Source organism: Syngnathus floridae, chromosome 6 (genome assembly GCF_059516105.1).
Source record: "Syngnathus floridae isolate MCC-2025c chromosome 6, RoL_Sflo_1.0, whole genome shotgun sequence".
Taxonomy (NCBI): domain Eukaryota; kingdom Metazoa; phylum Chordata; class Actinopteri; order Syngnathiformes; family Syngnathidae; genus Syngnathus; species Syngnathus floridae.
This window is the reverse complement of record NC_142418.1, coordinates 11,072,164-11,094,656: the sequence shown is the minus strand read 5'-3', so window position 1 is coordinate 11,094,656 and position 22,493 is coordinate 11,072,164. Positions and strand designations below refer to the sequence as shown.

The 22,493-nt window shown below is 40.0% G+C and overlaps 3 protein-coding genes and 1 long non-coding RNA gene across 8 annotated transcripts in view; 2 read left to right on the top strand and 2 right to left on the bottom strand.

Annotated features, from left to right (window-relative positions):
- The first annotated feature begins 1,731 nt into the window (after window positions 1-1,731).
- Window positions 1,732-4,886, top strand: irf7 (interferon regulatory factor 7). 4 transcript variants are annotated; one of them, XM_088378628.1, is made up of 9 exons: window positions 1,732-1,887; window positions 2,158-2,311; window positions 2,706-2,874; window positions 2,962-3,060; window positions 3,143-3,235; window positions 3,739-3,923; window positions 4,188-4,389; window positions 4,471-4,586; window positions 4,668-4,886. In XM_088378628.1, the coding sequence occupies exons 1-9, from the start codon at window positions 1,880-1,882 to the stop codon at window positions 4,824-4,826; spliced, it is 1,185 nt and encodes a 394-aa protein (XP_088234754.1). In that variant the 5' UTR covers window positions 1,732-1,879; the 3' UTR covers window positions 4,827-4,886. The 4 variants fall into 4 exon arrangements, with proteins under 4 accessions (XP_088234754.1, XP_088234755.1, XP_088234752.1 ...); XM_088378629.1 differs by having other exon boundaries at window positions 1,841-1,966; XM_088378626.1 differs by lacking the exon at window positions 1,732-1,887 and having other exon boundaries at window positions 2,129-2,311.
- Window positions 4,887-5,243: 357 nt separating this feature from the next.
- Window positions 5,244-16,600, bottom strand: phrf1 (PHD and ring finger domains 1). Of its 2 annotated transcripts, none has more exons than XM_088378624.1 (19): window positions 16,494-16,600; window positions 15,856-15,916; window positions 15,636-15,751; window positions 15,405-15,521; window positions 14,745-14,941; window positions 14,285-14,368; window positions 13,953-14,086; window positions 13,140-13,231; window positions 12,612-12,787; window positions 12,240-12,372; window positions 11,780-11,892; window positions 11,490-11,683; window positions 11,285-11,407; window positions 10,948-11,102; window positions 8,643-10,419; window positions 7,415-8,553; window positions 7,256-7,326; window positions 5,918-6,127; window positions 5,244-5,834 (listed from the first exon to the last, which is right to left on the bottom strand). In XM_088378624.1, the coding sequence occupies exons 3-19, from the start codon at window positions 15,712-15,714 to the stop codon at window positions 5,703-5,705; spliced, it is 4,926 nt and encodes a 1,641-aa protein (XP_088234750.1). In that variant the 5' UTR covers window positions 15,715-15,751; window positions 15,856-15,916; window positions 16,494-16,600; the 3' UTR covers window positions 5,244-5,702. The 2 variants fall into 2 exon arrangements, with proteins under 2 accessions (XP_088234750.1, XP_088234751.1); XM_088378625.1 differs by having other exon boundaries at window positions 12,627-12,787.
- Window positions 16,601-18,297: 1,697 nt separating this feature from the next.
- LOC148396516 (uncharacterized) lies at window positions 18,298-21,507 on the top strand. The gene is made up of 2 exons (XR_015859049.1): window positions 18,298-18,582; window positions 18,954-21,507. It is a non-coding gene; the product is annotated as an uncharacterized LOC148396516 (long non-coding RNA).
- LOC148396514 (ras association domain-containing protein 7-like) overlaps window positions 21,283-22,493 on the bottom strand; it is a 26,834-nt gene continuing 25,623 nt past the window's right edge. Inside the window, exon 7 of the mRNA XM_088378606.1 lies at window positions 21,283-21,563. Coding sequence (XP_088234732.1) covers window positions 21,532-21,563 — 32 coding nt within the window. The 3' untranslated portion in view covers window positions 21,283-21,531. The remainder of the gene's footprint in view (window positions 21,564-22,493) is intronic.

The window sequence follows — 22,493 nt, the reverse complement described above, 5'->3', positions numbered from 1 at the left end:
TGAGGAAATCATCAAAATAATCATTCCAAAATAATTTATGCATTTAGGAAGTTCAAGGCTGGAAGTAAATATTGAAGTCTTCTAAATCCCAGAAGAATGCTGGTGAACACGAGCATCACATCTCCTTCAGCAGGCTAGCTAACCTACCAAAAGGAGGAGAAACCATTGCAAACCATTTCTGCTAATCTTGAAAAATAGTCTTTCACATCTCAATTCAGCAAAGCATCTTGTCAGGTTCTTCATGGGGGAAAAATGTGCTCACATGAAACGAACAGCCATGAGAAGTGAAACTTTAAGAAATGCAGTCAAGGCATTCGAGAAAATCAACACACAACAAATTTCAAAAGCTGTCACGTGTCAATCTACAATCCTGTAACGCATTCCTGAGCCCAATGGCGTAGCTAGATGGGGGGCCACAGGCACCCCCTCCCCACGCCTGCTACGGAGCATATATTGAATGTTTAGCAGTGTTTACTGAAAATCTTGGGGTGGGAGGTGGTAAAAAAAAAAAAAAAAAAAGGCTGGTTTGCGACTCACCAAGATATCCTCTCTCTCATCCTGCCTGAGACAGAGTCTACATACTAGCCGGAATGGAGAAGTGTCCACATTAGGCATGTATCACTTCTGTATTACTGACATCTCAACTGTGCATGTTTCTAAAGAACACAGCTGGGGTAGGGGGGAGCTTAAGCAAAAAATACTATGACCAAAATCCATTGGACTGCTGGGTAAGAAAATTGACAAGCCACTAATAGAAGGTGGAAACCAACTCGATTTTCCAGTTTTGCGCTCCACTCAGCTGTGAAAGACTAAGTACGTCATGAAACCGGTGTGCACCTCCACAGGTTGTTAATACACATAGTCGCACACCTGCAGTGTCCTGAAGCTAGAAACCCCTCAGTATAGATTATGACACCTCATTTAGAGAAGATATATTTAACTCTAAATCCATGAGTAGTTTCTTATTCACTAAAACCAACTAAAAATCAGGGCAGGTGGACAAGAGTCCATGCCACATAATGGGTTGCAATAACTCTTTCAGATAGAAATTACATGCGCATATTGAAGATCTATTATTAGCTTAGATTCTCATAGATACCGTGATAACCTGTCATGTTTTAACATGAAGCGAGCAAGGCGGCTTCAACAAGTTTTTGAGTTCACTGTGGTAAATAGTGCAATAAATCATAAGTGGCCACTAAGTGACAATAATGATCCACTCAAGGGATTTTGACCTCAAGGTTCTGTTGATTGAAAGAGCTGATGAAATACCAATGTAATCATACAAGAAAAGAGATGACGTCACGCTTCCTTGACAACTTTCATTTTCTCCCAATACCGAAAGTACACGCCATTGCTGGCAACCAGTTAAAAGTGTTCCCCGCCTACTGCCCGATGACGGCTAGGATAGGCTCCAGCACACCCGTGACCCCTGTGGGGATATCCCCCAGTACAGGTGGATGGATGGACCGAAAGTATACCGGTTTGCTTAATTTATGTACCTAAAGCAGATTGTAGTGCAGATACACATTTCCTGCATTGATGAAACCGTCTCAAGCAGGGAAGAGCACAGGAAAGTCCCCCCCCCCCCCCCCCCCTCCTCTCTCTCCTCCTTCCTGCATTGATAAAACCGTCTCAAGCAGGGAAGAGCACAGGAAAGTCCCCCCCCCTCCCCCCTCCTCTCTCTCCTCCTTCCTGCATTGATGAAACCGTCTCAAGCAGGGAAGAGCACAGGAAAGTCCCCCCCCCCCTCCCCCCCTCCTCTCTCTCCTCCTTTAGGAGGAGGTACGCCACGCTGTCTGTGAGCGTGTATAAAATCTCGCACAGGGCTGAAAAGAACCAGATCCACCCCCGCTTAAGAAGCAACAACAGACAAGATATGGAACGGTAAGATATTCTCTGTCTTTATCTCATTTTCTTCTTGGACAGTTTGTGATTGTATAGTACCAATTAAAGATATGGAACGGTAAGATATTCTCTGTCTTTATCTCATTTTCTTCTTGGACAGTTTGTGATTGTATAGTACCAATTAAAGATGTCAAATGTCAATTGGTTAATTCTGCTCCTGTTTACCTGGTCGAGTTGTTAATAGAATACGTTTTCCTGAGTGTAAGCAAAACAACAGGTGATGATTTAATCCAATATGTTTCTTCTCAGCCCTCATAAACCACTATTTGCCACCTGGCTCATAGAGCAAGTGAATTCAGGCCAGTATGAGGGTCTGCGTTACGTCGCTCCAAACAGAATCCGAATTCCCTGGAAGCACAACTCCAAAAGTGACTGCAGTGATGTCGACACTAAAATCTTTCATGTAGGTCTGAGTTCCTTCAGTGAACTATAACACTGCTGGCACACGTTTGCCATATCTGGTTCGATATTTAATGAGCTTTCAATTTTGTAATAATAATGCTTTTGAATTTTTTGCCAGTCAATCGCAGGGCACACATAGACAAACAACTAGTCACACTCACAATCACACCTAAGGACAATTTCAAAAGCTGAATTATGTTTTGAGTTGGAAATGTCATTAGAATGAGACAAAAATTGTGTTCAATATTTAGCATTTTTGTTCATATTGTTTCATGGAATTTATTCTAAATACTGTCAAAACAACGAATTAGTTTGCACCAATCTAAAAAATCTTAATTTGTTGGATAATCTAGTAAACAGTTCCACCTACTGAGATGTTCCTGTATGGTTCACAGGCATGGGCAGTTGTCAGTGGTAAAATCAGTGTTTACCCGAATAATAAGGCCAAATGGAAAACCAACTTTCGTTGTAACCTGAACAACCTCGATCAGCACTTCAAATTGATTGAAAATAACTCCAAGACTGAAGACCCTCATAAAATCTATGAGATTATCAACACTAAGAGTAAGTTGCTATTGATTTAACCTAGATCTCTCGTCAAAGCAAATGTATTGATTTTATTCTTTGGTTTTGTTTTTCATTCATTCGTAGGCACGGAAGAAAATAAACACTTCAATGCTGTTTTTGTCTCCAAACAGCAACAATTTGCGAATAACTCTATAGCCTTAAAGCCTGGTTGTCATCCGTTAGGTACATCCCATTTGTTTAAAGAAAGATAACGTTTCTCCCGCTTATAATGTTGGTCATTGAAATATGATTTACTCTCTCTCAGGCGGGTGTTTAACAGAACATTTCCAATGTCCAACCGTCCAGAGAAACTATTTCAGTGATGCAATTGTTAAGAATGCTGTTCCTCCTTTCCAAGGTGAGCATTTATTTCATTCTGTGTGGATAAACATCATTGCCTTACAATAGATACCATAAGATCCCTGTGCAGAAAATGCATTGAATTGAATTGTTCACCTCCCATTTGACAATCAGAATTTTCCTCGTCCAAACCTGCGTAATACTTGCCCATTCGTCCACCTAACCTTCTTCTTAGATGGGTCAGTTGAGGGGGTAGCATGGCAGGGAAGTCCTCACTCCAGCGGCTTTGTCCGACTTCTTCCAGCAGGATTCCAAGGCCTCTCTCAGGGACAACCCCAAGGCCCCCTCCCAGTGGTTCATGCCCCAACACCTCACTAGTGAGGTGTCCGTCCATGAAGCATTCTTGCCATATATAAAGGGGGCTTTATTTTTAACCCCTCCCTATTGACTGAGATTCTCACCCTATCTATCATGGAGAGCCTGGACACTATCGTACATCCTTGTTCAATGAACATGTTCTTTCAGTCATGACTAAAACTTAGTTTGCTTTTCTCTTCCCAGTAAATCCTTACCTATCTTATAGGAGCATTGACTTAGAGGTCTCCATCCACTACAAAAATAGACAAATGTTAAAGACTACAGTGAACACAGCCCGTCTCCAACTCCACTACTTCCAAGAACCTTGTGAGAACAACTCCCACACTCTCTGCTTTCCCACCACTGAAGGCCTGAGGGACCACAAACAGGTGCCTTGTAACATTCAACAGACACAATGTGACAATCAATGTGATTTAAGACTCGTATTTGACTGTCTGATTCCACCTTGAATCAGGGAAACAGCCGTTAGCATTTTTGCAAGAAACCATCAACCATTTTATGTTGAATGGTTCAAGAACTTGACTCGTATGAGCATAACCAGTTTGATACAGTCTGCTTTTTGTCCAATTTAAAAACAAATGGGATGAACGTTTTGAGATGATAATAGGGAATGGATTTTGTCTTTCCACCAGATTGAGTACACCAACCGCATCCTCAACAGCATCCAAAGAGGTCTACTTCTTGAAGTCCATGAGTCTGGCATTTATGGAATCAGGCAGGACACTTGCCGCATGTTTGCTAGCATTGAGAAACCCAGCATGGCTCAAGCGCACCCGACAAAATTACCCCAAAACACTAAAATGGAGCTCTTTAATTTTCAAAAGTTTTGTTATGGTGGGCATAATTATCTAAACCCAATTAATATTGTAGAATGGTTGAATGAAATGTAATCTTTTTCATTTACATCTGTTTCAGAACTAAACCAGTTTAAGGAGAACAAGGGAGGCTCACCTAACTATACCATCACAATATGTTTTGGAGAGATATTCCCGGATGGCAAACCACTGGAGAAGAAGCTCATAGTAGTCCAGGTGAGCCTAACATTAGGTTATATCATTCGTCTTTCAAGTACACAAGTGCTGTAAAAAGTCCTTCCCTGTTGCTATTACAAGGTGGTCCCGCTGATCCTCCAAAACTTTCATGAGATGGCCCTGAGTGAGGGAGCTTCTTCTCTCAACAGCGCCAACATCAGCCTCCAATTGTCACACAACAGCTTATTTGATTTTATTTCTTCTCAACTAAGCCCACCGACAACTGAGTTCAGCCAATAGTCCTGTGGAGATTTTTGTCCCTAATTTTTCCATTTACCAATAAAGTCTTAGTAAACCCAATTGTTTTATACACTGCTGAGCCTATGTGACTTAAAAAGGTTCCAACAGACACATTTAATCTCGTGGTATTTTTTTTTTAACTTTACTTCCCGAAGTCAAACAGTAAAAATGAGCGAAAATGACTTACAGTCCTAATCTCCAGGTCAAAGCAGAAAAAAAACAATTTGCTTCAGCACGCTCCTAAAATGTCCTTTTAATGCTGCAGCGCTACCTTAGCTGACCTAAACATAATGTTGTCCTCTCCTTTCTCTCTGTCTACATGTTCATAGTTGTGTTCTTCAGGAGGAAGTTCTTGGCTATATTTGGCAGTGTTATTTTGGATGCTGCTACGTACCAATTCGTGATAAAGACGTTCAATTAACAAAATCTTGCTCCATTTATTAAATTGAGACGACAGAAACAGGCAGAAATTACTGAAATAAACAGTTAAGTGGTACTAATGAAATCAAAAATATTTACAATATTGAAATTTCCTAATAAGACTATTGACATTTTTGCCAAATATTCAATAACAGTGACTTTCCTTAATGATACATTTAAATAACTGCAAAAAACTGCCTTTGAACCAAAACAGGAGCTTTGGCCACTGATGAATATTCTATTGACAAAACGTTACGCTTGCCGAGAATGGAAGTACTTAGAGAACAGTCTCTTAACAGCACAACTTTGGCTGTGCACAAAAAGAAAAGGTTTTAACCCTGCAAAAGATCAAAATCCATGCTTGTCCACCGTGATTAAGAAAAGAAATGCAATACTGCAAATTTCTCTCCTGCAAAAACTGTGCATGAGTGTTGATGGGATTTCGATCAGTGGCCGTCAGACAGACGTCTTCTTGGGCTTAGTCTCAGTTTTCTGGTGTTTCCGAGCGTGCTTGTATTTGTCCACATAAGCCTTTACCAGATTGCCGACTTTCACTGGGTTAATTTCCCCACTCTTGCTGTGGCAAACCTAGTGGAACAAATGGTGACTTCAACAATTCTTTGGTCTGAACTGAAAACAAACAATTTCACCTTACTTATCCTAGAACCCACCTTCCGCACAGCTTTGCGTAGGATATCCTTATATTCCTCTTTGTTGATGTCCCTCTTCTGGTAGAAGGGTTTGATGGCCAGTTTCACCTCTTCAACGGCTCGCTCCTGCATGTGAAGCTTCTTCAAATACTCCTGACAGCCGCTGCCACTTGGCAGAGTACTGTCATCTCCCTTGGCCGAATCACTGACTGAAGCAGGTCCACTTGTGTCCTGTTACAAAATGCAAAGCCGATCACAACATAGTCATAAAGTTTTGGTGGAAGTTTGTTTTCTTGAGTTGTGAAGAATTTAAGTGAGACATATTTGAATCAGAAAGACACTGATCATAGCAAAGTTGCAGAATATTACCATGAACCAGATTTTTACCAAACTTTAAGTCATTACTATTTAAGGGCTGGACACAGCATCTCAAATTATAGATGTTGTTGTTGTTATTATTCCATAAGTAATATAATGCACTATATTTCATGATGTGGAGTTCAATTTTATATAATCTGAAATGACACCACTTGTCGGTTTTAGTTTCAATGACGTCACCATAAAAGGTTGCTCCATCAATGTTTGTTGGATAAACACTGCCACTTACTGGTGATTCAATTAACGGACATGTTATTGATGGGCGCATAACTGCACTTACTAAAATATAACTGACTCAAGTGTTGATGTAGACAGAAATAAGCATTAAGAAATGCCAAAGCCATTTTAAATTTCAATTTACAAGAGCTCAGAAATATTTGGATCCAGTCACATAACTTTAACTACAGTGGTAACTTGACTTAGAAGTACAATTAATAACTCAATTTACCAGCGCAAATTACTACATCAATTTCCTCCATATAAACCAATTGAAAGGTTTAGATTCTGTTTAAGCCCCATGCCATATAGGTCATATATAAAAATAAAGTAACACTGAATTGCATAAAAATAGTATTTCTAAAAAATGAATGTAAATGTAGTAGTAGTAGTAGTAGGAGGAGTAGGAGTAGTAATGGTTGGATGTGGGCATTCAACCTATTGATTGACAGCGGGGGCTAGAATCACGCCTTGCAAGTATTTGTATTTTTGCATTTGACTTTGTTTAATTAACGGCTGGACGTGCATCAGCAACTTTCTTTACGCGTCTGGCTTGCAACACTAAAAAATAAAATAAAACAAGCCAAAGATGTCTTGGACCCCCCAAAATTTGCGCGCACACACACACACGTATTTAAAGGGGGCATATTTTGTGATGTCTATGGGCTCAGTCAACTCGTCACTCGAATTTTATGATTTTTTTTTTTTCATGTTTCGAATCCATTCCGAGGCTTCTTTTAACCGTCTCAGTGTCATAGGTCTTACCTGGCTAATGTTAATAGGTGAGGGTTTATGAGCTGCTTCCTGCTTCCGCTTTTCTTTAAACAAAGCCAGCTCTGAGGGAAAGCATAGTGAATGAAATCAAAGAGATGCAGACACAATTACTGGACAGCCAAATGTGGAAATGAGAATAGCGACACTTACTGTCAGCATATTTGTCTGGTTGGGCTCCATCGGTATCTTGTACATTCCACGTCACCCTTTTGCTTTGAATCTTCATTCTAGATGTCGTCAGCAGCTGTTGTGCCTCAGTGTTACCTTCTTGTCTGATATTTTGCTGTTTGATATTGGCACCATTGTCCACAGAGTGCTCTTGCTTCACACAGTCCAGAATGTCAAGCAACATATCCACAGAGATGTCATCGTCGTATTCTGAGATGTGCTTCGTTGGGACGTTCAACTCAATTGCGTTTGCCTGGTCCACTGGGGCCTTCACGTCGGGCTGTAACTGTTTGGGTGCCTCCTGGTGACCGCCTGAGGTGTGAGCCGAGGTAACTGGCAATTTTGAGGGCACTGACTCCGCTTTAATCGGAGTGATTTCAGCAGTTTCTTCCGTCGTGATTGTTTCAGACACTTGAATCTCGATGGACTCTTTTTTTATTCCTTGGATGGATGAAGGTGCATCTTCTTTCTCGGTGTGTTGGGGGGTGGGAGCACTTTCAAACATATCAAAAGATGGTTGCTCATTTTTCTTTACCTTCCTCAAGATTTGTACTTCTTTCTTACTTTCTACAGGTATGGCCGTGGTGTCTGCACTGTCATTTTCCTTTTTAATTTTTGGAACAAAGGGAGAATCGGGCAAATCTTTTTGGACTTCTGGATTTGTTTCATCTTTTACAGAACTTAGTGAAACTCTGTTTTCGTTTTGAGTGTCCTTGTTATATTTTGAGGGTGGAAAACCAGTCACTGAAGCTTTTCTAAAGCTTTTAGATGAACCACCCTCCTTGCTTTTCTCTCTTGAGCTTGATCTGGATCGGGATCTCCTTTTGTATTTTGGTCGTGCCTTTGCGTCTTCATTACGCGAGTGTGTGCGCTCTTTCCATCGTTCTTTGGATCTGGACTTGTATGATGATTTCGATGGGGATTTAGAGCGCGAGCGTCCATGTTTCTGGGCCTTGGCTTTACCTCTGGATCGTGATCTGGACCGAGAACAGCGACGTGTCCTATTCTTTGACATCCTACTTGTCTCAGGGCTACTTCTGCTGTCATCACTTCTTTCCGGGCTGCTTTCTTCATGTCTTTTTCTCCTTGAACGCTCTCTGCTGCTTGACGTGGAGCTAGACCTTCAGATTGGAAATCATAAAGGAACAATTAACAGGACAAGTGTATTTGGTACTTTGTAAATAGAAAAAAAAAAAAACTATCACCGTACCTTGATCTATGTCGTCTCTTGTTTTTACGAGAGCGCTTGGGAGAACTGGACAGAGAGCTTCCCGACGATGAATGTGTTCTTCTGTCTCGCGACCTTGACCGCCTTTCTCTGTCTTTGTCCGTTTTCTTCTGCTGGTCTTCTTGCTTTGAGACGAGATGGTCCTTAGTCTTGTCTCTGTCAGATTGTGAGATGCGTGAAGTATTGTGTTGTTTAGATGGAACCACTTGGGTGGACGTTTTCTTTTCATGACTCAAATCCTTTGGAGGAGAGCTGGAATCAGATTTTTCTTGCTTTAGTCTTATATTGATATAAGATGATCCAGAGCTCGAAGAATCAATCTTTCTGTCAATGGCGTTTTTGGAACTAATAGCATGACGTCCACTTTCCTCCTCTGTCTTCAAGTGGTCCAAGCTGTGTTGAACAGGTGAAAACGTGACTGTTGTCTTTGAACCAGAACAACTTTTCACACCGTGTCCAAACATGTTGTCTATTCCTGAATCAGCAAGTCCCGTCTGCCTCTTGAAGCCACCAAATGGGGTTCGGTTGTCCATTTTTATGTCCACCAATATTGAGTCCTTTTCAACTTTGACAACTCTTGAAGTGCAACTGCCCAACCGTGAGGGAGTTTGCAAATGAGCACTCCTTGGTTCTTCTTGTGCAAATTCACTCTCGGGTGTTTTGTTTTTTGTTTGAAGCAGCTTCTGCTTACTTTGTGCTACGTCATAGGTGAACGCTGACCTGGGAAGTGAATTGAACCGACAATTGTTTCTTTCTAAGCTCTCACTTTCACTGTCAGAACTGCTTGAGTCTGATATAGTTGGGTTCGAGGGGTCGTAGACATTCATGTCTTTTTTGTTAGCGGCAGCTGTGCGTGACACCAACATTTTCTGTTGATCTCTGTGCTCTTGTCTCTTTCTTGCCTCATCCAACTTCTCTCTCCTTTCACCTTCACTAGCAGAAAATGATGGGAGGACCAGACGTCGCGAATGCAACGAGTTCCCGCTGGCGTTAATGCGGAAGCTTATGGATGAAGAAGTTGAGGAGGATGCAGAGGAATTGGATAGTGATGCAGAAGGAGAGACACTGGAGGAGCAAATAGAGAATGAGTTGGAGAAGGCTTGAGAGGAGCCAGCTCCTTGATTTGGAGGCTGGCGGTCAGTGTTGCTTTGTTGGCCAACATGTTTTTGTCTGTTTTTGTCCCCGGCAAAGCTGACCACGGCAGTCTCGGGCATGCCAGAATTATTAATACTGGAGGAAGAATTACTATTGCTTTTATTAGTGCCACTATTGCCATAGTTTGTGGCATCTCGTTTTATTTTTGGTATCCTTGGGACGTTGTCCACATCTATCCACATGGGCTTTGTAGGTGCTTTATTAGGATGACATTGTGACTGAAGTGTTGTTTTGCTATAAGAGCTCAGGTTTGAGTCCCGACATGAAGTGAGGGTGCCGCACATGGAGGACCCATTGGTTCTCTGGAGACCAAACGATGGTGAGGGTCGTTTTTTAAGAGGCGGCTGTAAACACAAATGGCCTCTCGATGACAAATCAGGAAAGTGAGGAGGCTGGCTATTGTTGACATCTGAAGGTGCTGACGAAGAACACTGAGAGAGAGATCTGTTCAAGTTGCTGTGGGAGGCTCCTGGTAGATGTCTGTTGTCATAACTGGATGAAAAACTTTCTGCTAGGCTGGCTGAAATCACTGGCTGGGGGAGACCACTAGATTCCTCTGAGCTATTACGCTTTTCTAAACCTGGCTCCAGCGTTGACAAACTGGCTGTGGAAATTAAAGCACAATGTAAGACACAAAATGCTAATTGTTGCAGGTATTCATATTCATGCTCATTGAAGTGACGAAAAGTAGCCAATAGTGATTGCTAACTCTGCTTTTGAGAGTGTGTGAATCTCTGCAGTCGTAATGGTCTGTTAATAAACCATTACGATTGAGGCCAAGTCTACAGGGTTTGTTGTTGTGCACAAGTGTATATCAGCTATCCTGTATTATTGTAGCATGTTAAAATGAATAAGGGACTTTCCCCCTTGTCATACAATGGAAAAGATCTTATCTTTGAGCATTAAAAGTCATGTGAATGATTAGTGATTGGCGGGTTATTATCTGGATGAACTAAATTGAAGGTAAAATTCACCTTCTTTGAAAAGGAGCCAACTTCTCTAATCCTGATCGTTGGGTCATCAGCGAAAAGTGAGTTGTTGGGCTGAAAAACGTTCTATGCCCATAAGGTGAATTAAATAAAAAAGGTCTAAGGTATGATTGTGGGGCTGTGATTAGAATTTCTAAACGTACCTGATTGTAAGGCTTTAAGAGAACCATCCCGACTAATGACGACATCAGAGCTGTCCATTAAGAGCAGGCTTTGGCCTGAAAGGATGCTCCCCAGCAGATCGGGCACCGGCGCTGCCTCCACAACAACTCCAGTTTGGGGAGTATCCATACCCCGCCTGGCATCACACAAAAGGTATTGAATTGTCTCTTCATTTTGAAAAGAACATCTTGAAATTGTACCCTGGCACAGCAGGGTTCTTTTTTTTTTATTTTAAGATTCTATATTTTGCAATTGATAAACTCAAATATCCACAGTACATTTATCACAAAACCCCTAGACATCAGGATGGAATTTTACCTTGACATACCCATACCGATAGGTCGGGCAACAGGCTGGTGAGAGCGAAAAGCAGAGTGAGAGATTCCTCTTCTCTTTGCCTCCAGCAAGGATGAAACAGTTTCTTCTTGCTCAGCCTCATCACTGAAAAACAAAAAACAGTAAGATCAAATTGCTCAACCACTATCGGGGTAAGTTATCACAGTACAAAGACTAACGATCATACCGATCAGCAAATGGATCCAGGTCGAAAGGATCCCCATAGATTGAAAGGGATGCAGCCCCTATGTCGACTCGCATGCTGCTTAGTGTATGCTCTGAGGGTCGACATATTGTAGGAAGTGAACAGTTGTTCTTGTCCTTTGATAGTCCGAGACTATTGGCGATGCGGCTCTGAGGAGTCGCTACCTTTTTTCCCACCTATGATAAAGCATAAACAAAGACAAGAAAGTCATTTTACATTGCACTGACTATTATGCTCACAATTAGGCTCACAATTACTGATGAGAGACTCACCATTGTCCTTTTGGATTTAGTCTTCCTCCCTTTACGTTTCTTCCTTGGTTTTGTTGAACGGCCTTTTTTACCCTTGTTGGAGAGCACCTTTTTTGTGGTCTTTCTGCGAATTCCTGTTTGAGTGAATGATTGATTGATTTACCGAACATTTATTACACAAAATTATATTACATTTTCATACGAGACAATGACGAGAGAACTGTCTTGCTCCTGCGATGTTTTTTTGTTTATCGTAAATCATGGTATGCATGCGCCCTATAATGCGGTGCACCCTATGTGTGGAATAAGTACAGAATAGCGCCTGCAATTGAGTCTCCGCCTTTTAACCCGAAGTGCCTATGGTGCGGAAAATACGGTACTAAAACAAAACATATAAGAGACACATACTAAGTATAGTGTGTGCTACTTTTCTTTCTGGTTCACTTGTTCCCCACTCTTGTATTGTCTCAATCCTACTTACCAGTCTTACGCCTGCGTCTAGTTGGAGGATGAGGTGTGAGGTCCCTTACATATATTGCTGTGTTCAGCCCAGCAACCACAGCATTGATGGTCTCATCCAGCCAATTAGAGTGGTTCTGGTATGTTTGAGCAAGCTGGAAAACAATAGTGGCATATGAACGAGTGTCCAGGTTTATTTTATCAGTCCATTCTGGTACAAGGGCCAAACACATGCATATGTAGTATTTATTATATGACATGCATCACGCTCCTGTTTCAATGGCACCTTAAAGGGAGGTGCATTTTCTATACACTAAATGCTGCTGCAAATAAGTACATACTGATCCAGAGCCATACGTAAGCAGAGAAGAAGCAACACGCCATCATGCCAAACCTGCGATGTGCGTGCCTGTGAGATACGATGTCGATTCACATTGGCCCGAACCCGCTCACTGTGCTGAGTGCGAGCGATGGCTCGTATTGGACCCACAGCTCGAGACTGGGAACGACTGGTAGTCGGCTGGCCAGTAGAGGGGCGCCTTTGGGTTTGATTCTGTTCTTCTACTGATCCTTCAAAAAAAGAATGCTCTTCAGTGAAAGCATGTATAAGCTTTGACACTTGACAAAATGTACTGTTTGCTTCTATAGAAATTGTTGGGTCTCTTCTCTGTTAACAACCAAGTCTTTTGTTATTTGACGAGTATACTTCTGAAAACGCATCTCTGAAAAAAACCATTGTGAAATTGGCTGAATTGTCACATCACAAGAAATGATTTTTTAACCGATACATGAGTGAAGTGTAGCATATGAATCGCTGCCTCTACAAGTGAAAATAACAACAACTGAATAATACAGGAAGAATCAAATACATTTAAGCAGATTGTATCTCCAAAACCAAATGATGTCTAACAGTCTAACTTACCTGAGTTGTTGTTATTAGCAACACATTCAGGACAGAACCATTCCTCAACAGGAACAGTGTCCAGGGGTGGTGTCAGACATTCCATGTGGTAGCTGTCAACAAAGGGAAGTTGGCCAATAACTCTAGTGCTTTGCTGGTGTGCGAGAATATTTGTTTTGGAAAAAGTTAGGGAAGACCTACCACAAAAGAGTAGTACAGTCAAATAACATCTCGAATTGAATTTAATAATCAATGATGAAGGCTATGTTATTACATGATGATTCAGTAATGACACAAAAAAACATTGGCACCCCTGTGCTACTGTTAGATCATGCACCACCTCCAGAAAACTATCAATTACCAATTATTCGCTATGTACCTTTATTTCTTTTATTTGCATTGGAACAACACAAAAAGGAGAAAAAAATCAAAATGCTGTTGCTTTACATATGTATGTAGCTACAACTTCACTCAGGACAGATGCCAGGTTAGTAATTCTCAACAAAAATCAATCGGCTGGAGTTATGAAAGATTTGAATATTAACAAGTTTAGCTTGAGCTTTTTGCTGCGTGTGTTTTTAACCTAACAGTATAAGAGTAGAGCCAGAGGTTTCCACCTGTCCCTTTTGGACAGAGATAGGACATTGCCACAAAGTTTGCATTTTCACAACTGGCGCGGCTTTGTGCATTAAGATAATTAGATGTGTGGCAGGGGCAGCAACTGGCTGGGTTTCATGTACAAGACAGCAAGTAGCAAAGGAGCCTGCAAAATGTCCGTCTAAATGGCCCGTTTGATGTGAAAAGGTGTAACGTGTCATAGGATGAATGTCTTACCCAGCGTCACAGCCATCGCAGAGCAGAAGTCGGTCCTCGCGATCACTGCCCTGACACACTTCACAGTTTGTCTGCTCCAAGTCCAAATCCACCGTCACCTCATCAACTTTCTTCACTGGTTTTTGTACTGTAATCTGTATTGAGCATACAGTAAGTACATCAAACACTGTACTGTACATCTGGAGATAGCAAAGTCATGTCTGGTGTGCACTTTTGTACACCACATTTGTACGAGTGACTTAAGATATTAAAGGGATAAGTTCATATTATAGCAAACATACACTTATTAAAATTTTCATTAGTCTGTTACATATGATGGAATATGCACTTGCCATTTTCTGCACTTTGCCTCCATAAGATATCCGTAGGTATATGCTGTTGAATGTAATACGGTCCACAGGGCATGAGTTTGCATTCTGAAAAGAGGGATAAAAACATATAAAATTAGATGCTAACCTTCTCTCTTCTACTTGTAAAGACTTTCAAAACAACTTTTATGATGTAAGTCAAGTCCACTCATCCAAACATGATAAAACAGACTTAGCAAAGTATGGCCCTCGAGCCACAATTGGCCTATTAAAATCAAAAGTACAGTTACCGTCAAATGAATAGTATCTATTCACCCATTTTCATACAATTGCCAACAATTTAAATAGTAACATCCTTCTACACGTACCGCATTTATTGTACTCAGTGATCTTGTAAACATTTGGCACAACGGTGGTGCAAGCCCCACATTACCCCCACTTTCTCCACCATGTTGACGTTGCGAACAAAATAAACACGTCTTACCTTGGACCAAGCAAGGATGCAGTCGAGGCAGAAGTAGTGCTCACAGTTCTCTGGTGTGGCCACAGGTTGATTGCTGAAGGTGTTCAGGCAGATGGGACATTTATCTGCATCCTCGTCTGAGCTCATGGCTGGAATGGTTGCAGAGGTCTCGCCTAAAACTCCATCCTCCGCCTTAGCGTCTTCTTCTTCATCCTCATCTTATGTAGATAATACACAGTATAGTTATATAGAGGAGCTTTAACACAAATAGAAAATATGACGTAGTCAAGAGGATTTATCAATTAACTGTCATATCTGTATTCCCTTAACACGATAGCCTTTATGGCAGGCAAACTTAACGATGTTACGAACACTAAACACATTTATTTACTATGCTTATAAACTGAGAGGAAACTATACGACACCGCGACGTAGGAAGACTATTACACGCACACAGTTAAGCACATAATTATCATAGTTTGGTCAATTTCTACACAAGTTTAAAATCTGTTCATCATAGTAATTTGTTGTGCATTATGAAATATTTATTTGTTGAGGGCTCATTTTAATTGCAATAATAAAGAATTACACATTTGACACCAGACTGTAACATGATGTGGAGATACCAACGTGATGGATGGATCGTTTAAATGCATCTAACAAAAATGACATTACTATTACCATCCTCCACTTCATTGTCTTCTCCCTCCTCTCCCTCTAAACCATTGTCGTCAACATCATCTTCATTGCTGCTCTCGGATTCTCCCTCTTCAGACCCATCAATGTCATCATCAGAATCTAAAACAACATTAGTGTAAGTATATATATGACAAGACTGAAATATTTTAGGGTACAAGTTATTCATGTATGAAATGCCATGAGTTTGTGTCGGACACAGATCACACACACGACCTGAAATGTCCCACGGCACATCTCTTTTTTTGTGGACGCTGCGCCTTATCAGCTCTTCTGGACTGTCATCATCATCCATGACTGATTATTAAGAGGATTTTCACTCCAAAGCACGTCTATAATAAAGATGAAAAACAATTTTAAAAACCACTGTTCAAACTATAACTTGTATAATGAATGTGATGGTTTAACTGGATTAATTGCGAGTCAGATTACTCACTATTTGGAAGAGAGGGCAAGTTGATATGATCAAACAGCAAAGTTCATTTCTACGATGTTGCCTGTGTCAAATTAACATAAAAGTGAGCGTGAAGAATGCAAATACAGGTCGCTACTAATATAAATCAATGTTGTGAAAAAAAAAAACTTTATGACATCATGTGATCCAAACTAAAGCGTGATTATTTATGGGCTAAAAAACGAGTAAGGTTGTTTTCTAAAGATTATTTAGATGGTGAAAGATGCATGCATGTAATCAAGACAGGGGCTACGTATGTAAACAAAGAAGCAAACTCAGCACGAACGATACGTACGTCGTGTACTGCAGGAAGTATTAACGAAGGGCAAACAGAGATATTGTATTACAAATATGTGCACTAATAAGATCATAACATCAAATAAAGATTGTTTAGTTTAAAAACAACGACAAGCAAGTTAAATTTGCAGGAGCATGAATCCGTGTAGTTAGCTAACCTTCGAGTAGCATAAGCTAAATTTAGCATTGAGCTTCCACTACAGTTGAAATTTCCTCTTCATTGTTCCGCGCACGCGGATAGTACACTACATGCACCAACTCAAAGTCGCAATCGTATATAAAAGGCTAAATAATAATCATAATAATAAAATAAAAAGACCTACCATATTTGGTAGCAAATTGATAGCTACGCTGAGAGAAAATGATGTTTCTATGGTAAAGGTGTTGAGTGACACGGCCGGCTGTTTCGACGGAAATCGCCGAGTAGATGTTCTTTGCTGTTAATAGCGAATGGTAAATATCGTTGAAGTTTACATTACCGCCATCTACTGGTATGGCGTGTATAAGACGTTTACAGTATTTTACAGTACAGTATATCTTTTACATACATTATTTTCATTTTGTCATTTGTCCTATTTCCAGACCATATTTTTGACATGTTCAATCGTTTCTTCATGTCCACAACAATGATATTTCCAAATTACCTTTCGTTTTCTGTTATGAGGTGTGCGAAGAGCATGGTAAAATGCATTCCTTGAGAAAAATATCTATTTTTTTTTTTTTTTTAGAAATAAAACTAATTTGAATATCTACATAATATGTACAAAAATATCCTCCATAAACATTTGGAGGGTTATTAAGCTTTTTTTTGATAAAACAAAATGTAAAATCTTGTAAAAGGGCATCTTATAATTAATTAATCAATTAGATAATTGATTTATGTCCCACATAAATGATGTGATATCATGTTTAATTGCCGTCTCTGTTAACTGATATCATCACGGAACGATTGTCTCATTTCTACATTTGTTTCTCCTCCTGCCTCACAATTCCACCAATCTCCTTCTCTTCTTGATGTGCCCACAAAAGGGTAATCAAGGTCAGGCAAAGAACAAAAAAATGTTAACAAGGGTCGCCAGAGGTGAGGGCTGTGCCCGGGTCACCACCCCTGCTGACAGGTGTCAGCCTGACATGACCCTCTGCACATCCCTGAGGGTACACTAGTGCATGACGTCATGGCACTTTGTGCAAAGTCCATTGCATTGTTTCTCTGTCTCTCACGCCCCTTTATGTCCCACCACACCAACTCCTGTAATCTGTTACATAATGCAGGGTAATCCTTATTTAGTACTCTATGCCATGGGGGTTATGTGTATCCTGGATAGGAATAATCCAGTCTTTGGTTCATAGCCAAATGTTGTTTAGATAGAAAGGTTCAAATAAAGGTCTCAGACCGGATGCATGTTTGGCAATATACAGTTCACAATGTTCTTGGTGAAAAGATGGTAAAGTGAAGTGCAACCCCAGTGTTTCCTTTTCACATACTTGATTTTATTGTTTTACAATAAAAAAAATATGTTCTTCATTATATTTTCCAGGCCACTGTAAAATGAAACTACACACCATGTACAATATAGTTCCAGAATTTAGAACATATGATACTGTTAATATATGAATAATTGATAAGTATTTTTGATGGGCTCAGAATGTTCCCGAATGTCACGTCGTAAATATTAAAATGCTCTCCTGGTCGTCATCGTGAAATCAGATTGTCATGCAGCATCCTTGCTACGTGCACAATCTCTCTCTGCTCATGGCAACACTGTACACAAGCGAGTCGAGTCCAACCAATTTGCATTGCACGCATAGGGGCGTCATTTGTTCAAAGAAGTTCAAACTACACGTATTAAGTGAATAACAGCAGTTACAAACACCCGACGCGTTTATATAAATATAAATACGGCCATTCTGGGTAAAAGTTTGAGTAAATAATGATATGATAGAAATTGGATTAAAAGTGGAATGGTTTGTTCCTAATGTAAGACGTGCGAAAATGAACGCACCGCACCCCAACTAGAGCGTGAACTGTAAAGTAACTGCTGGTTGTGGCATGGCCACCTTTCTGAGAATTTCATTGGTCGATAATGGATTATAGGCGCGGCATGTTTTGCTTAACCGAAAGTTCATTGGCTGGACGCTGTGCCTGTTGACTTGTTAATTTACATATCCAGGTCAGGTTGTCGTCGCACGGGAATGGGCTGGGTAGAGCCAGTGCAAGTGAAGTCAACTTCGGCTGCGTTGGGTTTACTATAATCGAAAAATGGAAATGACCCCAAGTTTTATTAAGATCTGTGATTTCTGTAAAGAGAAAAAAAAATGTGATTAGAAGTAGGCGATATATGCAAGAAATCACATTCAATTATTTTTGGTGTGCATTTAGGAATACTGTACAACAAGAAAAACTTGGGACCGGTAAGTGCAGCTTTATTTATACACCACTGTTATAAGGTATAGAAAATTGACGGATGGATGAACACTCTATCTAGCTGAAGTGAATGAAATGGACTACATCCCATCTGTCTTTGGACTACAATTCCTGTAATGTTTATTACATATTTTGATGATTTGAATTAAAAATAAAACTCCAATCGCTATGTGCACTACACCGTTTGCAATGGGCCATTTAAACTACTTTATAATTATTTCTATTACATTTCTTATACATGTAGTGACCTAATGTCACCGAATACACTGCCCTGTCTTGTCTGACCATACAATGTGTGATATTCATAATATATACATTAATATATATAATAAAATTGCATGTGTGTTTTTGCTGCCAGGGCAGTGATTGAAAAGCTCTAAAAGCAGGTAAGCCACTGACTAACGCACATTGCGCCCAATGCCAGTTCCACTGTGCGTGTGACAGCGGCTAACCTGGTTTTGGGATTGCGTCTTGGAGCAGACAAGCCATCATTCAACAAGCACGCCTTCACCATGTCCCAGTACTGTATTGCCGTTCAGTCAGGCCTATGTTGGAGGTCCTGCCCCTCCCTTTGTGCACCTACTGTACTTTATTTATGGCCTGCATAGCAAGAGCACGTACTTGTTGACCTCTGTGACCTGCTCTCTCAAATACAACTTTAGTAACATTCATACTAATAATAAAACGATTGCAGCAATTTAGCTGCAAACTAAACCAGGACATATTATTACAGAAATGCCTTTGTGTGACATGATATGTGTTTTATAAAGAGACTATTTGAATAAGTGAGGGTGATTTAATTCCTTTTTTGTAAGAAGTCTTTGAATTTATGGGCTATATCAAGTCAAGCAGCTTTACATTACATGTTCCTGGCAAGTGGGTGAGTTTACCTTACATTTAAAAGAATAACATATTTAATCGAAAGTCTTGAACCAATTTAGCCATTATTGTTTCAAGGAGGACACACTGCATCGCTTTCTATGTGACTAAAAAAGCAGCTGGTTGGACATTTGAATAGAAACCTTTGGACGGCATGCAGGACTATTTATGTCCACAAGTGGGCGTTAGAGGTCCACCGTGTTGGGTCTGTTCAGCCAGTAGAGCAAAAAAACACATGGATTTGGGAGATTATATAACCCTCCCAGACAGATCTCACTGTAATCCAATTCTTCTTAAGTAATCATCATATCAAAAGTGGCCATTTTGTGAAGCTTTAATATCCCACTTATACAAGTACATGGAGTTGATGGTAAAAATTGAAGGAAAAAAAAGTTGACTGAGTGATGAGAGTGCCAATTCGTCGAGGTCATGCTTTCCAGTCCAAAGGTGGCCCACATCCTAAACGCCACATCAAATATGCGGAATGTTGTATGTACAACATTCCGCATATTTGCACATTACGGGTAAACATGAGGAAGTTACTGGAGTTTTATGTAGTGGTGATCACACATTTGTGATTTTTAGCAATCTAATACAAGTCCATCAATTTCAATATATATATTTTAGCAAGTCCTGATCATGCTTGTGTATTTCTTGAGAATATTTGTCGATGCTCAACATCACTGAGGTCAGCTGGCAGTCAGATCCACTTTAAGGGACAAACAATGTAAAGCAACTCCTTGGGTGGCAATAAAGAGCTGTGGTGGTAGGTAGGTAGGTAGGTAGGTAGGTAGGTAGGTAGGTAGGTAGGTAGGTAGGTAGGTAGGTAGGTAGGTAGGTAGGTAGGTAGGTAGGTAGGTATGTAGGTAGGTAGGTAGGTAGGTAGGTAGGTAGGTAGGTAGGTCATACAACAACAGTAGGGCCTACTTAAGGTGCAAACTATTCAGTTTTTGGACTATGACAGTTTTCATGATTTTCATGTTTTCATTTATGTATTAGTTGCTTTAATTTAAAAACATTGTTGCGATGGTTTTGGATGTTGATTTATTTCTTTGAATAAATCCAAAACAACTCATTGGCCTCATAATGAATATTAATGTTGTGTGAGTCACTATTCTGAAATAAAACTTTTATATTCTATAATTTTGTTGCCACAATTAACTACTGTAAATATTTACACATAAACAGACCTGCACTAAAATATAGCAATTTATTATCAAGGCATGCCCTTACCACAAAATGTCATGTAAGTTGCTTATATACAGTAAATTTTATGTATAACACTCACTCACTCACTCACTCACTCACTCACTCACTCACTCACTCACTCACTCACTCACTCACTCACTCACTCACTCACTCACTCACTCACTCACTCACTCACTCATCAAAATAATAAAATAGGTAATAAACTGCTTTTGGTCTCCACGAGGCCCACACGTGTAGTGTCTTCATCGTCACATCTTGTCAATCTACCATGTTCCATCACCTGGAACGCCAGCAGATGTGAGGCCAAGATGCCTGCAACATTTGCAGCAGCTGAATACAAGGGTGTACTTTTCAATCGACTGAATGCTTCCAGTAAAAAGCGAAGAAATAATCACAATGCATCACTGGGCCCATTGTGCCATGAGGAACAGAAAGGAGCATGAATAATTCAAAACTTATAATATATTTATATTTCATTTCAGTTTTTGGGAATACTGTGTTGATTATTTACTGCTAGAGGTTAGCAATACATGAGTTTACGTTATATAATTACAATGATTCATAATGTATGTAATAAAGTACAATGAAAGCACAAAAGATTCTCTAAAACATTCAGACATTTTTATTACATTTAAATACATTGTAATAATTACTCTAAGTAAAAGGTTTTACATTTGTCAGATATTTTGTAGCGCTTACAGTAGCAAAACTCTGTAAATATATTTGTCTTAAGTATTTACAGTATTTACGTCTATCATGGAATGAGAATTGCAAAGGAAGAGGTTAAATAGGAGGTGATGGTGACATTAAAAAGTGAACAAGTTTCTCTTGGCTCTGTGGTCCATGTTTTATCGCCACGACGACTCTTGGGAGGTCAGGACTGCAAGACACAAAAACAAGCAGGGATAATGATCCCTTTGTTTACAAAAAAAAAACTTCAGGAGAAACCTATGCCATCAGGATATTTACACAAGATGGGGTGGATTGATTTTTCCACCATGAAACAAAGCAGGAGTAAAACACATCGTTAAAAACAAATTCAACTGGCAGAGAAGAGAGCTTCAAAAGGAAAGGACTCCCAAAACACAGACTTCATTTTAAGCTGTCACCACATTAGAAGTGCTTAGTATACAATCAACACTGGCTTGAGGGATTTAAAATTCATATTTCAACTCTTGATCACTTCAGATGAACACACCCTAAAGCTACAGTACACTGAGGAACAGTGTAAGTTTTGTCAGGTAAAATGTTAAGTGCAACAATGTCAAACAACCAGGCACATTCAGATCAAGCAGAAAAAAACAAGTATCTTATACCTTGGCCTTTTTGCACATTTTTAAGACCTATTCCCTTCTTTTAGTGTGGAGTTTACAAGCTGACAATTGTTGTAGTTGCTCCAGTTTAATACAGCAGAAATACATTTTGACTGATTTGCAAATAGGCCAAGGTTTTACACAGGAAGAGAATGGGACAGTGCAAAACATGCAGAGCCCTCTGTGAAAGGCTCTTGCTCTTTGGATGTTGATGGTCACCAAAGTACAAGGCAGTGGAGTAGGGATACACCCAGCCCCTCAGACATAAATAGCATTCACATATAAACTGAATCACATCTTTACATATAATAAAACAAATGTACATTATGCATGTGCTATCATTGTGGCAATACAGTGGAAAAGGCAGCAATCAGGAGATAATGAGAATTGGCGACATTGTAAGAACGCTGTCCTGATTAATGCCCTGGCCAAATTTTGAGACACACACACACTCAGAGACAGACAGACAAACTCAGTAAAACTTCAGTCAGTGAAAA